Source organism: Protomyctophum bolini (assembly GCF_963924005.1).
Source record: "Protomyctophum bolini genome assembly, chromosome: 11".
Taxonomy (NCBI): Eukaryota; Metazoa; Chordata; class Actinopteri; order Myctophiformes; family Myctophidae; genus Protomyctophum; species Protomyctophum bolini.
The window spans coordinates 3238104-3253387 of NC_137872.1; the positions used below are offsets into that span (position 1 = coordinate 3238104).

Sequence of the window (15284 nt, forward strand, 5' to 3'; positions counted from 1 at the left end):
ACAGACACAGCTCTCCTCTACAGTCACAGACACACATAGCTCCCCTCTACAGTCACAGACACACACACAGCTCCCCTCTACAGTCACAGACACACACAGCTCCCCTCTACAGTCACAGACACACACAGCTCTCCTCTACAGTCACAGACACACACAGCTCTCCTCTACAGTCACAGACACACATAGCTCCCCTCTACAGTCACAGACACACACAGCTCTCCTCTACAGTCACAGACACACACACACACAGCTCCCCTCTGCAGGCACAGACACACACAGCTCCCCTCTACAGTCACAGACACACACAGCTCCCCTCTACAGTCACAGACACACACACAGCTCCCCTCTACAGTCACAGACACACACAGCTCCCCTCTACAGTCACAGACACACACAGCTCCCCTCTACATTCACAGACACACACAGCTCTCCTCTACAGTCACAGACACACACAGCTCCCCTCTACAGTCACAGACACACACAGCTCCCCTCTACAGTCACAGACACACACAGCTCCCCTCTACAGTCACAGACTAAACGTGTGAAAAACGTATTTTTCATTTCACTACACCTTTAAAGCCACCAGGCGCGTAATGATATATGATATACAACAGTGTTGATTTCGTCGACTAAAACTAAAGACTACCTTTTTTCATTGACGAAAACTAAATGGTAAAACTAAGCTATGATGACTAAAACTAGGACTAAATATACTGACAATTTCGTCAACTAATGTTAGGAAGGGACTAGTGGACAAGAGATCCAGTATGAGTCATTTCTCTCTCTCTCTCTCTCTCTCTGTCTCTCTCTCCCTCTCCCTCCCTCTCCCTCTCTCAGGCACGGCGGGCGTGATAATCTCTCTCTCCCGTATCTTCACCAAGCTGCTGATCAAGGACGAGAGGAAGAACACGCTGATCTTCTTCCTGGTGTCCATCGCCATGGAGATGCTCTGCTTCCTGCTGCACCTGGCGGTGCGGCGCTCGCGCTTCGTCCACTACTACACCCACCAGGTGCAGGGGGGCAAAGGTCAGGGGGGGTCAAAGGGTCACGACCCCCGTGACAACGGTGCCACGGGATACAGGGTCCACCACGACGTCAGCGCGGAGGAAGTGAGATTTGTAAGTGTTTTCGCGGACGGTTTAGTTTAATTCAATATGAAAAGGATAATTGTGTGTGTGTGTGCGTGTGTGTGTTTGTGTGTGTGTGTGTGTGCGACCGTGCGTGCGTGCGTGCGTGCGTGCGTGTGTGTGTGTGTGTGTGTGTGTGTGTGACCGTGCGACCGTGCGTGCGTGCGTGTGTGTGTGTGTGTGTGTGTGTGTGACCGTGCGTGCGACCGTGCGTGCGTGTGCGCGTGCGTGTGCGCGCAAGGGAGTCTCTCTTTGTAAGTGTACACGCATGTGCCACTGTATGTGTGGGGCAAAATATGTGTCTGTGTTATAGTGTGTGCGTGCGTGCGTGCATGGATATACTTGTTTAAGTAGTTTAGTTTAGTGTGTGCATGCATGCGTATGTATAAGGAGGGTGCTGTTTGATTAAGCACCAGTCAAGCACAGAATCATTTATTTAAGCTGTGTGTGTTTGGGGTAAATGGTTTTGGCTGCCACTCCGATAGAGAAGAGAGGGAGAAACGGACACAGAGAGAGGAGGGGGTGGGGGGGGGGCAGGGAGAGGGGGGAGACGAGAGAGAGAGGGGGGGGGGGTATAGGGTGCGGTCGGTGAGGGAGGGTTAACGGGATGACTCAGGAAGACAAGTTAACCCATTCTGACCTGAGATCAGATTCTAAAAATGTCTTCTACATCCTGACAGTCTTCTAAAAAAGCTGTGTTTCTATGTCCGCCGTTCTTCGATTTTTCGAAAATAGCAGACCTACAAGCTCATAGCGCGCCACTCGGTGGCGCGCTATGAGCTTGTAGATCTGCTATTTTTCAATAGCTAAAGCATAACGTAATGCTAACACCAGAATGGGTTAAACAGAGGAGGCATTGGCCCTGGGCGGCTGGCGTAGCTGTCTAGGCACCTTATTGGCTGGTAGTTCAGCCTGGCAGCATGCCGCGGGTTCGACTCCCGATCCCGACGGCCCTCACTGCATGTCACCCTCCCCCCTCCCCCAATCTCTCTCCCCATTTCCTGTCAGCCTACCTTCATCATCAAGAAAAAAGGTCGAAAGCCAAAACAAATTATCTTAAACAGAGGAGGCATTGAATGGAAACCATTTTGTGGCGGCAGTGAAAAATAAATTAAACCAAACCAAATGCCATAAAATAGAGGAGAACAGGAGTACAGAAGACCCCGGTAGAGAGGAGAACATAGAGGAGAACACGAGTACAGAAGACCGGGGCGACTGTGGCTCAGGAGGTAGAGCAGGTCGTCCAATGATCCATGGGTCGGCGGTTCGAATCCCGGCTCCTCCTCCTGTCCTACATGTCGAAGTGTCCTTGGGCAAGAAGACACTGAATCCCACATTGCTCCCGATGTGCTGGTTGGTACCTTGCATGGCTTCCGCCGCAATCGGTGTATGAATGCGTGTGTGAATGTAATGCACAATCTATGTAAAGCACCTTGGATAAAGGCGCTATATAAATGCACCATTTACCGGTAGAGAGAGGAGAGGTAGTGTCCCAATGAGCAGTATAATGTAATGCAAACCAAAGCCAGATATATAGAGTCATGAAAGCGTCGTAGAGAATGGCTGCAGGAACACCTCAGTGTCTAGAGGCGGCATAGAAACCGCCTAGACCCGGCCGGGCCCGGATCTCTTTTCCGGGGTTTTTTAAAACAGCTGGTGGATGGAAATGACGCTCGTTCGGGCGTGTGGCTTCAACTAGTCAACAAATCGTTTCTGTTTTGCCGACCGCTGCAAGTTTGAAGCCCTGCACTATTAGCGACGCGAAAACCCGGACGGAAGAGACGCCTGCTTTTCTTGACGATTAAGTGTGCTTACACCCAATGAGGGATATATAGGCTACACTACAGAGATAACACCCAATGATATAGGCAGTAAAAGGATGGATGGTTTGTTGGATGGATGCCTGACTGACTGACTGACTGACTGACTGACTGACTGACTGACTGACTGACTGACTGACAGACACAGTATAGATGGATAGATGGAAAACGTGACGTAGGGAGAGATGGCGAGCTGGCGAGGGAGAGAACATGCATAAAGGATTAGGACGGCGAGAAGGAGATATTTCAACGGTGAAATGAGGAGAGGTGGTGAAGATACACTACTTAGAACCTCCTTGGACCTTCAGAGCCTGAGGATAAATACTCTAGTCTGTACTCGAGTTCAAAGCGGACATTTGTAAAGCAGAATTGCCACAGGCTGACAGTATATATCCTCTCCAAATTAACACAGAACACCTCCAGATATCACTCCCTGTCTCTCTCTCTCTCTCTCTATTTATGTTTATGTAGTATAGTACGTGCGTGTGTGTGTGTGTATGCGTGCGTGCCCTGTGTCCTTCGGTTGTCTGTGAATCTAGGATTATCTGATCTGAGAGCAGATTCGTCCGGCAAATTGTGTTTTTCGGCGGAGCAGGATGTCCATCTTTGAAGTAGCATTAAAATGTATTACATTTATCGTGTGACAACAACCAAATAGCAATTCCATCACAGTAACCCTCTGGGTTTTATGATGTGAGCCAAACAGGGCCATACAGTACGCCTCCTGGATATTGGAACAAATGACAAATACAAACAATTCATATTGGATGATTTTCTTTTTTGTTGCTTGTTTTGCTAAACGCTAGAATGGACTCACGGTTACCGTCTTGGAAAGCACAGACTTTACCACAGTTCCCTTTAGTCTAAGAATCACACACAGAAATGCCTGTGCTTCGATTAATCAATATTACACTGGAGGGTGTTGGTTTAACGTGATTATTGCCACGACAGTGATGCGGTCAGGAACGAGACGAAGTCGAGTTCCACAAGCATCACTGAACCACGCTATTTGATGCGATTGCATTCACACCTCTCTCTCAATTCAATTCAATTCAATTCAATTCAATTCAAATATACTTTATTGGCATGACAAGCATTCTTATATTGCCAAAGCATTACATACAGTGTATGAAACAAAATAATAAATTATACATAATCAGAATCAGAACAAATAATATAAACAAGACAAGGGAAAAACATAAACCAAATTACATTGATCTATTAATTGTAGTAGACTTATGGTGTTCACCCATTGTCCCTCATTTTGTGGCAGGCTGATCCATATTTTGCTGCCAACCTGCAGAACATTCAGCCTTTTCACCTAATAAGTAGGGGATTGCCTGGATAGAGTCAAACTGTATCCTTGTTTTTGTTATTATTTCTGTGAATTTAGTGTAGTATTCTTCTCTGATATGTTCATACTTTTCACATGCAGTCAAGAAGTGGAGCTCTGTCTCCACCACTAATTGAATACTTGACTACTCTCTCTCTCTCTCTCCTTGACCATGAAATGGAGAGCAAAATACGGCACTGGAATCCTTTCACATGGCTATGCACACACCACCCATATAGACTGGTTGTTGGTGTACTGCGCAATGGCATTTGGCCTGGGTCCTTTCTCTGTAGAGGTCCGCAATAGAGCGTCGCAGTCCCTCCCCCTTTCAGAACAACGAGTGGCCCAGGAAATTAATCTCAATGCATTTTTCCTCATAGGCATTTCTTAAAGTATTTATTTAAAGACGGTTACGCCGCGGACAAAGCCAACTCGGATCGTGACAAATCGTGACAATGAACACAATGTTTTGGGGCCGATAAAATAATTTATAAGAAGAAAAACAAAACAAATAGTGTTGTCTGTCTCCTGCCTTTATTTTCTTCTTTCTAATGATTTGATCGGCCCCAAAATATTGTGTTCATTGTCATGATTTGTCTCGATCCGAGTTGGCTTTGTCCGCGGCGTAACCGTCTTTAAGTAAATACTTTAAGAAATGCCTATGAGGAAAATGAACGGCGATTTATTTTCCGGGTCTCTCGAGGGGGCGGGACTGCGACGCTCTATTAACCTATTGTTCAAGCTTCGCACTCGGCACCAATACAAATTAAACCACCAGTTCCGCAACTGGACTACAGTAGGATTACAGTATGCTGACATATTTATTATTGGATGCAGCAGAGCAGAGGCTTTGCTCGCTGCAGTTGATGCAACATAATTATGATAACGTTTTAAAAGTTGCTAACGGTGATGATCTAATAAACATGAACAATCGGATAGATATCCGTGTATAGTTTCCATGCAGGCACAGACAGCACAGGCTGCATTTATCACCTAATTATTATAGTAAAAAAAAAAGATATGCGCTAAATGAGCCGTGACGTCGTCGTTTCTCAAAAAGCTCAAAAGTTTCTCATGACTACACAGATCCACTGACCCGGAACACGGCGTTTGCGTGTTCGGCCGAAAGGCCCAATAAACACACACCAAAAATTGCGTTTAGCAAAAGAAAGATCCATATACGTGTGTATATACAGTAGCCCAGGTCTCAGAGTCTGCATGCTGATTCAGGGAGTTCTTTGTCCGGGGAGGAGGGAAGAACTGCTCAGCTGCTCTGCATTAGAGCATAATCAAGCAGAGTGGTGCCTTCTGGCCGGGCCACGACTACCTATAATCAACTAATGGATCTCTACTCTCTCTCTCTCTCTCTCTCTCTCATCGCGGCTCCCTCCTCCCACTCGTCTGTGTGTGCGTGCGTGCGATGGTTCCGTGATTTTCCGTGTGTTCATGTTTATTCCGATGTGCATAATATGCAAAAACCTGGGAAAATGAGAGCGAAAAGGAGAGACACAAAAAGAGAGGAATTGTGGGAAGAATGTGAGGGAGACGGAGAGAGAGAGAGAGAGAGATAGAGACAGAGAGAGAGAGACAGACAGACAGACAGACAGATAGAGACAGACACAGAGACAGACAGACAGACAGACAGAGAGAGAGACACTATAGTATGTGTAAATAGAGTTGTTCTCTGGCTTATTGCCATCATGTATCAGCGGTGGCTTGTCTCCCACTAACAGGGTTACGTCAGCCTGCAGGACCTGGCCACTATTCACTTTAATGGTTGTCTCTATAAAAACCAATGTCAGGCTCGGACGGGAAACCGTGTGAGTGTTGTGTGTGCGTGTGTGTGTGTGTGTGTGTGTGTGTGTGACTGTGTGCGTGTGTGACTTTGTGCGTGTTGTGTGTGCGTGTGCTTGTGCTTGAGTTCACGGGAGAATAATGTCTTCGCTCACTGTGTGGGATAAACTACTGTGTATCTCTAATATAGTTTGTTCAAAGATAATCTCATTTTAGCATTCATTCTCTGCCTCGGTCGGTCTGTTTTCATCCTTGCAGTCCCTGAAACAAAGCCCTGTTGAGAAAGTTGAGAAAGCAATTTTCTCAAGTTTATCGGAAGATCTGATCTTTCCTATTGTACAAATAATTATGGAGGACAGAGGTCAGAGGTCACTGGCCTATACTGAATGATGCAAGTTGGATATTATGTCTAGTGTGTCCCTTTTTTATGCCCCACTTCAGAACGATGTTAGATTTCTGTGTCCCTTTATTTCTATATAATGGAGTGTTGTGAGGTCAGAACAGGCTCCATATATGGACGCTGGGCAGGGGCCCGGTCCAGAGCCCGGGCAGAGAGAGGCCTTTTTGGGGCGGTTCTGGTCCTGGACACCGTGGGTGGGTCCGACCAACCGACCGACTCGACACCGGGCACTGCAGTGACCCCTTGTGGTGGCGGTGGTGGTGTGGAACGCGTGTGTCGAATTTGAAGTGGGTGGGGTGAACGGTTCTGGAGTTACTGTATACGTGGATTATACAGACGTACAGTACACACAGAGACGGCATTTATTTATAGTTATTAATTAGATGTTTTAGATTAGATCTTCCTTTTCATTTTCTTTTTTACTTTTTTTGCCTGTAATGATGAGATACCCAAGAATAGGTTAAACCAGGTTAAAAGATGTTCATTTGCTTAAACCCATTTTGGGCGGAAACCCCTTTTGGTGTTAGCATTATGTTATGCTTTAGCTATTGAAAAATAGCAGATCTACAAGCTCATAGCGCGCCACCGAGTGGCGCGCTACGAGCTTGTAGGTCTGCTATTTTTTTTTTTAATCGAAGAACGACTGACATAGAAACATAGCTTTTTCAAAAAACTGTCGGGATGTAGAAGACATTTTTAGAATCTGATCTCGGGTCAGAATGGGTTAAGACTAGAGCTTGGGTTTCTGCCCAACAACAATATGTGTTTGACTCCTGCTGGGAACCAACACAACAGGGAATGTGTATGGATGTTGTGTATGGATGATGTGTATGGATGTGTATGGATGTTGTCACAGGATGATTGCTCTCACTGGCCGTCTCTCTCTCTTCGTTCATGTTCAGGGTAATGGAGGACAGGGAGTGTCGCCCACAGAAGAGACCGGCGATGACTTTGCAGGAGGGACCTACGTACGCTTCGACGCTCCCAAAGCCAAGATGAAGAGGAGCTGGCCTGGAGTCCGGGGTAACTTCTCTCTCTCTCTCTCTCTCTCTGTCTCTCTCTCAGACCCCTTTTCCACCGCTTGGTTCCCAATGGGAACCGGTTCACTTCTTTTTGGTTTTTAGTCCATGAGCCAGAACTCCAAAATTGGTGGGCAAACTATACCCTATATTAAATTGTTTGTAGGATCAATACAAGTAAATTAATACATGATAACCCTTCCACAGTAGTAGCTTTTTCATATTTTCGATTATTTTCCAATATTTTCCTACACAATGCCTCATTTGCATATTTAAAAATGTAAAATTTGTAATACAATATAAATCATTGTCTTCGTGTAAGTACTCAATTGGGGAAGTTTCATGGTGATAATGATTTAATATAGGTATGGTTTTGCACACTCAATTCATAATTATTAATGTTTCAATTTTGGAGCTCTGGCTCATGGACTAAGAACCAAAAAGAACTGAACCGGTTCCCATTGGGAACCAACCGGTGGAAAAGGGGCCTCAGTCGAGTCAGTGTACTTCCTCTCCCTATATCTCTGTGTGTGTGTGTGTCTCTCTCTGTGTTGTTTTTGACAGCAAATCTTGATTTTAGTTTTAAATAGTTTTCATTTAGTTTTAGTCACATTTTAGTCACCTGGAATGTTTTAGTCTTAGTCTAGTTTTAGTCGACTAAAATGTATTTTGGCGGGCCTTAATGGCAGATTTTACACTTGCTGAAAATAGCCCGTCTACAAGCTCAACAGCGCGTCGCAGCCATAGACTGTAAAAAATATGGACAAAGCGTTCTCCGGGTCTAACATGAACATAAAATGAAGCCAGTCAGTCCTTGCAATGGAAGTCACCATCTTTCTAGATCCGTTTGGGCCCAGCTGGCCCATTGGCTGGCCCAGACAACGAGGCGGGACTTCCCCCCTTCTTCTTCGTTGGTTTTTATTTTGACTCGAGTGGGTGGGGGATCCCGATCATAGACTGTAACGGTAGCCACGCCCCTCAGAACATGCACGACTTTATTTTTTTTATAAATGGGACCATCATTTTCCAAAAATAATATTATGACATTAGAAATGAGACTTTAAACTAGTGACTGGAAGCAGAAAGTATTCATGACCATGTTTATTAAGGTAATACAGTCTAGGTGAAGTTGGGCCCAAATACATGGACTTCTATGGGGATATGGGTTTTTCTGGGCCCAATGACAGCGCCACAACAGGCCATTATATGAACTTTCATTTCCTTAGTGGCTTCACAAAATATCTGTCTGACTGCCCCCCTGGTCGCAGCGCAACGTGTTGTGAGCTTGTAGATCTGCTGTTTTCAGCATGCAACCAATGTGTAAACTAAAGTGACTTGTGTCTTATACTGATACTGGATCTCTTGTCCACTAGTCCCTCCCTATAACATTTTAGTCTAGTTTTTATCTGTTGCCGAAAATTGTCAATATATTTAGTCTTAGTTTTAGTCATCACAGGCTCATAGCTTTAAGAGTTCTCATTTAGTTTTCGTCAGTGAAAGAAACGGTAGTCAACGAACATTTTTCATCATGGCATTCGTCTACGAAATCAACTCTCTCTCTCTCTCTCTCTCTCTCTCTCTCTCTCTCTCTCTCTCTCTCTCTCTCTCTCTCTCTCTCTCTCTCTCTCTCTCTCAATTCAATTCAATTCAATTCAATTCAATTCAATTCAATTCAACAGGCTTTATTGGCATGACATTTTACAAGTGTTGCCAAAGCACAATCACAGATATGACAAACAACAACATAACATAATATCAATGACATGAAAAAATAAATAAAAATAAAATAAAGCAGGTTGTGATAAAACATGGCATACTGTATGTGTGTCCTACTGGTTGTCCCTTTTCTTGTGACAGGAATTGACATATTTTTGCAGCCAAAACTTGCACATTCTTTCTGTTCCCCCAGAAGGAGTGGTAATTTTCCCCTTTCTGTCATACTTCGGAATTCTGGGAAATTTGTTTCAAATTTTGGGAAGAACTCCTCTCTAATATTTGTGTAGTTTTTACATTGTGTTAAGAAGTGTAACTCTGTCTCTCTCTCTCTCCTCCATCACCTGCTCTCCGTCCTCCAATCAGATATGATCCTGCATCGGTACCTGGTGTCCCGTGTGATCTGGACCTACATGCTGTCCATCGCGGTGACCTACAGCATCACGCTGTGTCTCTTCCCCGGCCTGGAGTCCGAGATACGCAACCCCACCCTGGGGGAGTGGCTGCCCATCCTCATCATGGCCATCTTCAACATGTCGGACTTTGTCGGCAAGGTGAGGCTATGTAGTTAATGTACACAGGCTGTAGTTAATGTACACAGGCTGTAGTTAATGTACACAGGCTGTAGTTAATGTACACAGGCTGTAGTTAATGTACACAGGCTGTAGTTGTTGTACACAGGCTGTAGTTCATGTACACAGGCGGTAGTTAATGTACACAGGCTGTAGTTGTTGTACACAGGCTGTAGTTGTACACCTTTGATCGCCTTTGGTCATTAGTTTTGTCTGAGGAACATGACATGCCCACACTCGCTTTTCACCTCTTAGCTCAGCAAATCGAAAAATTGGGTTCTAATCCCAGATCTTACAGATTGCAGTAGTGTACTAAAAAAGAACACTATTAGGGAGATTTAAATCTTTAACTTATCGAGTGCTCACGAAGCCACTTCCATATCCAGGCCAACTTAACTTTCCCCCCTTTGCATTTCCACTTATTCATCAAACTCCACTTGGCAGAAAAATAGGCTTTTTTTTATTTTTATGAGGAGACTAAGCATTCCTTCTTTCACATTAATTAGCACAGGACTTGACCTCGTAAAGTATAGTCATTTATTAAGCCTGACAGTAAGGAGGAATAGTTGGCTGTCATTGTAAGAGAATTCAAGTTATCTGCATATTCGCTTAAATTAAACCTTATCTCCTGTCCTTGAGTCTTACTCTGACTTTTAAGCCATTCTGGGCGGGAACCCCTTTTGGGGTTTTGTTATGCTTTAGCTGTTGGAAAAATAGCAGATCTACAAGCTCATGAGCTTGTATAGGTCTGCTATTTGTGAGAAATCGAGAAAATGTGACACAAATCTTTGAATATATTATATATTTTTACAGAGTGAACATTTTAACTCAAATCTTTGCTTCTCAATATATTTTTTATCCCACGATTTTGTAACCCATTTTTCACCCCTGTGTCAATCATCTAAATGTGATCCTGGGCTCTACACACCCTCCACCAACCTGGGGAGAGCAACGGACTTGAACTCATGCTTCCTTCATGCTTGAGTGTCCAAGTTGCTCCTTTACACCTGACAGGACAAATCTTTTCTTCTGGTGGAGGTTCCCTGGAACGACATATTTTCCGATGGGGGGGAGCGGAGGCATATTACATATACTTTTTGGGGTCCTTGACATGAAATATTGAGCACAGAACATGAGGTCAGGATTTTGAAGACATTCTTTTTTTTTTTTTTTTTTTTAGGCCTAAACGGGTTAAAGCAGAAGTAGGATTGGCTGAGTGAGATTCTTCTGGGTTGTATGCTTGGTTTTAATGTCCTCGTGGCAAATGTAGCATTTGTGTTGAAACGGGGGAAGATAAGGAAGGAGAGGGAAACTAAGGACACATTTAGAAACGGGAGGATGAATTCCTGATAAGGCAGTACGAGGAGAGGACTGGAGTGGAGTGGGGGGGGGGGGAGGAATGATATTCATGCCAGCGCTTTCTCAGGAGCCAGAAGGCACATTAAAAATAGGTTAGAAATATTGTTTTGAAGGTACCGAATGTGCAACTCGGGATTATGATGGGAAACATGCAAAAATCTATACCTAACACGCACGCACGCACACACATACACACACACACACACACACACACACACACACACACACACACACACACACACACACACACACACACACAGTTTGAGCAGCACTGATACAGAAACAAGGTTTTTCAGAAAACTGTGAATTAGAAGACTTTTTATTTTTATTAATGGATTAACCCATTTAGACCTGAGAAAAGATTCTACAAATGTCTTCTAAATCTTGACAGTCTTCTGAAAAATCTATGTTTCTATGTCCGTCGTTCTCAAACATTTTCATGTCAAGGACCCCCAAAAATATGTAAAAATGTAAGAAAAATAGCAGATCGTAGCGCGCCACCGAGTGGCGCGCTACGAGCTTGTAGGTCTGCTATTTTTGAAAAATCGAAGAACGACTGACATTTTTTTTAAATCTGATCTCAGGTCAGAATGGGTTAATCAGACCAGTGTGTGTCCAGTGGAAACCTCGTGTGAATCTGATCTCAGGTCAGAATGGGTTAAAACACCAAAGGGGGTTCCCACCCGTCCAGAATGGGTTAATAATAATTAACTATTTCCTCCCCCAGATCCTGGCGGCGTTGCCGTACGAGTGGCCGGGCGGCCGCCTGCTGTTCTTCTCCTGCCTGCGGGTGGTCTTCATCCCCCTGTTCGTCATGTGCGTGTACCCGGTGCACGCGCCCACGCTGTCCCACCCCGCCTGGCCCTGCCTCTTCTCCCTCTTCATGGGCGTGACCAACGGATACTTCGGCTCCGTGCCCATGATCCTGGCGGCGGGCAAGGTGCCGCCCGAGCAGAGGGAGCTGGCAGGTATAACACAAATAATAATAATAATAATCAGTTGTTTTCGTCGACTAAAACTATGTTCGTCGACTACCTTTTTTGAAAAACTAACGCGTCACGTTGTGAGCTTGTAGAGCTTGTAGATGTGTCTCATAGTAGTATAGATGTATAGCTTATATGTATAGTTTCATTATAGATATTCCACTGTTACTTTCTTAGCTTACGCATGTTTCATGATAAATGTTTTTATGTGATGTATTCCCCATGCTTTTTGTTCTTGCTTAATGTAAGTCGCTCTGGATTAAGTCTGCTAAATGCCTAAATTGTAAATTGTAGTCAGTGGTGTCAGTGGTGAGGGGCCTGCAGATTGCAGGCATGCCCCAATAAGCCGAGAGCTGATCAGGCATCGGCAAAATTCTGTTCAGTGTCTGCAATAATTGGCAGTCGCCATATATGGAGAAGGCGATGCTTTCTGTATCCTGTGATCTGGATCCTGAAGCACTTGTAGAGTTTTCTCAAGTTTGCGCATCCACTATTGTTTGTGTTCAAGACATGTCTTGTAAAATGTCAAATGTGAAATGTCAAATAAAGATGTAAAATGTGTCTCTCATTCTCTCTAGGGAACACTATGACCGTGTCCTACATGTCAGGCCTCATGTTGGGTTCGGCCGTGGCCTATGCAGCGTACAGCTTCACTGTCCCGGGGTCGGGGGTACACCTCCCCTCTCTGCATCAACACGGACCCCCCACCACCAGGAATTACACAGGGTATTGAACACACACACGCACACACACACACACACACACACACACACACACACACACACACACACACACACACACACACACACACACACACACTGAAACCTACAGTGGGGAGTTTTCCCAGCCACAGAAAATACAAGAAGACAAATTAAATAACCACCTGCAAAGACGACAGTGGAGCACCATCAAGCTGCAGTCGAATATCAAGTCTAAATACCGTGCAGTGAATGTTAGTGCTAGCATATACCAAAGGCCTCACTCACTGTTGCAACATGCATACAACATTTGATCTTGTGTCTTGTCTGTGTTTAATGGCCTGCATTTCTAATGGAAGTCACGTGGTTTGACAAAACATTTTTGCACACAGCCGTCAAACTAAAATGTTTTGTCAAACCATGTGACTTCCATTGGAAATGGAACCCCTTTTGGTGTTAGCATTTACGTTATGCTTTAGCTATTTAAAAATAGCAGATCTACAAGCTCATAGCGCGCCACCGAGTGGCGCGCTACGAGCTTGTAGGTCTGCTAACAAATGGTGTATGCATGTTGCAACAGTGTGAGTGAGGCCTATTAACAGAGATAAGGCCTGCAGACCAAAGCAACGCAGAGAAACTCAATTGTTTGAAATTCTGCCTGGGGAAAAAAAAGAAAAGAAGACTTGAATGACAGAAAGGAAAGTGTGACATGCACACTATAGTGACCGTTGGAATGGAATGGATGTCTCTCCATTACCACCATTCTCCACTGGACCCACATTATCCAAAAAACCTGCCTCTGTGGGCCTCGACTGCTGGCCTAGTGACCTCGAACAATGGTTGGGGATATACTGTACTTTGAATTATAGGAACTGTGGATAGCTAAACCTCCAGCTATAGGCTTTACAACGTCAGGATGCGTGTGCCTGACTTGTGCCACTTGACTGATGTTCGTGGCAGACATAGCGACAGCGCCACTCGACCGATACTCGCATATACGCGCACGTCACAGACAGTATGGACAGTGTCGAACATTTTCTTCATTTTTCACATGGCAGAGTTTAAGAGTACGTTCTCATGGAAAGGAAAGGAAAGCTACTATGTTTACCCAGGGTAACTGGACTAAGCTCAAGAACTTGTTTAAAGCCCAGGCCCTGCTCATAGAACATTTCATGGTAGAGGTTCAATGCCTTGCTCAAGGGCACTTCAGCGGTGGTTTTTTTAACGTGCCGGTCCGGGGATACGAACTATCCCCGTAATATATCCTTTCCGATATCAAGACCGCTCCGCAAACCGTTCGGCCACCGCTGCCCCCAATGGTTAAATGAACACTGAAGCTTTTTGCCATATTATTCTTTTACATCTGTGTGCTTGGATTTTAACTGAGGAAAGGAAAAGGCATTAAAAGCTCTTTGGAGAAACCATCCATCTTGTGTCAGTCGTCCCAGTGGCCACACAGTCAGTGTGGTCAGCATTTGGCAGAAAAAAGACGCTATAAGGGTTGTTTATTCAAGCTCCAAAAACTCATATACATTTATTGATTTAAATATCTTTTGAGAGCCAATTTCCAGAGGAAAAGCTTAAAAAGCTCTTAATTGAAACCCACATGGAGGTGCATCCATCCTGCTGTGGCTCAGTAGACTTCAGTGCTTCAGATAATGCTGGTCTGTGTTGTCCATTAAATAAGCCCCACAACTTCAATGTCATTTTCTTGTGAGCCATTTTACAGGGAAAAGCTTGAGAAGCACTTGGAGAAACACATAGTAGAGTACAGTAGAGAAAACCTAGTAGAGTACATCTACGTCTATGTAGCTCAGTGTGTTTTCCCCCGCCAGGATTAATTAATTAATAACCCATTTTGGACCCCTTTTGGTGTTTTAAACATTATGTTATAATTTAGCTATGGATAAATAGCAGATCTACAAGCTTGTAGGTCTGCTATTTTTGAAAAGTCGTTAAAATGTGGCGCAAATCATTGAATATATATTTCAGAGCGAACTTTTTTAACTAAAATATTTGCTTCTGGGGGGGGTCCCTGGAACGACATATTTTGAGATGGAGGTCCGTGGCCCAATAGAGATCATTCTGGGGGTCCTTGACATTAAAAAGGTTGAGCACCAACTGACACAGAAACATAGGTTTTTCAGATTCATTTATTTATTTAGAAGCCTTTTTTTTTTTTAATCGACCTCAGTCCAAAATGGGTTAATTCACCTCGTATTGCCATTACATCATTTTCCCCCTGTTTCAACCCTTATCTTGAAGAGCCAAAACGCGTAACCGGATGTTACTAATGTTACTTATACTCTGTGTGTGTGTGTTGTCGCAATCCACTCCCGGTCTCCCGATCACCCGTGAGAAATCGCGAGCATCACAGCGTCGGCTATGGGCCTGCGGAAATAAACCTTGTTTTGACCAGAAATGCCATCTGGGACAAGGAATTTGACCATAAAGGCGATTGAATGA

At 44.5% G+C, this 15284-nt stretch overlaps 2 protein-coding genes across 2 annotated transcripts in view; one reads left to right on the forward strand and one right to left on the reverse strand.

Moving 5' to 3' along the window:
- The window catches only part of slc29a4a (solute carrier family 29 member 4a), a 33282-nt gene extending 20197 nt beyond the window's left edge, over positions 1-13085 (forward strand). The window contains exons 8-12 of the mRNA XM_080775533.1: positions 838-1118; positions 7377-7497; positions 9573-9760; positions 11865-12105; positions 12699-13085. Coding sequence (XP_080631659.1) covers positions 838-1118; positions 7377-7497; positions 9573-9760; positions 11865-12105; positions 12699-12853 — 986 coding nt within the window. The 3' untranslated portion in view covers positions 12854-13085. The remainder of the gene's footprint in view (positions 1-837; positions 1119-7376; positions 7498-9572; positions 9761-11864; positions 12106-12698) is intronic.
- atp5mf (ATP synthase membrane subunit f) overlaps positions 1-15284 on the reverse strand; it is a 382603-nt gene that overhangs the window by 44960 nt on the left and 322359 nt on the right. The gene's annotated exons all lie outside the window — the stretch shown is intronic.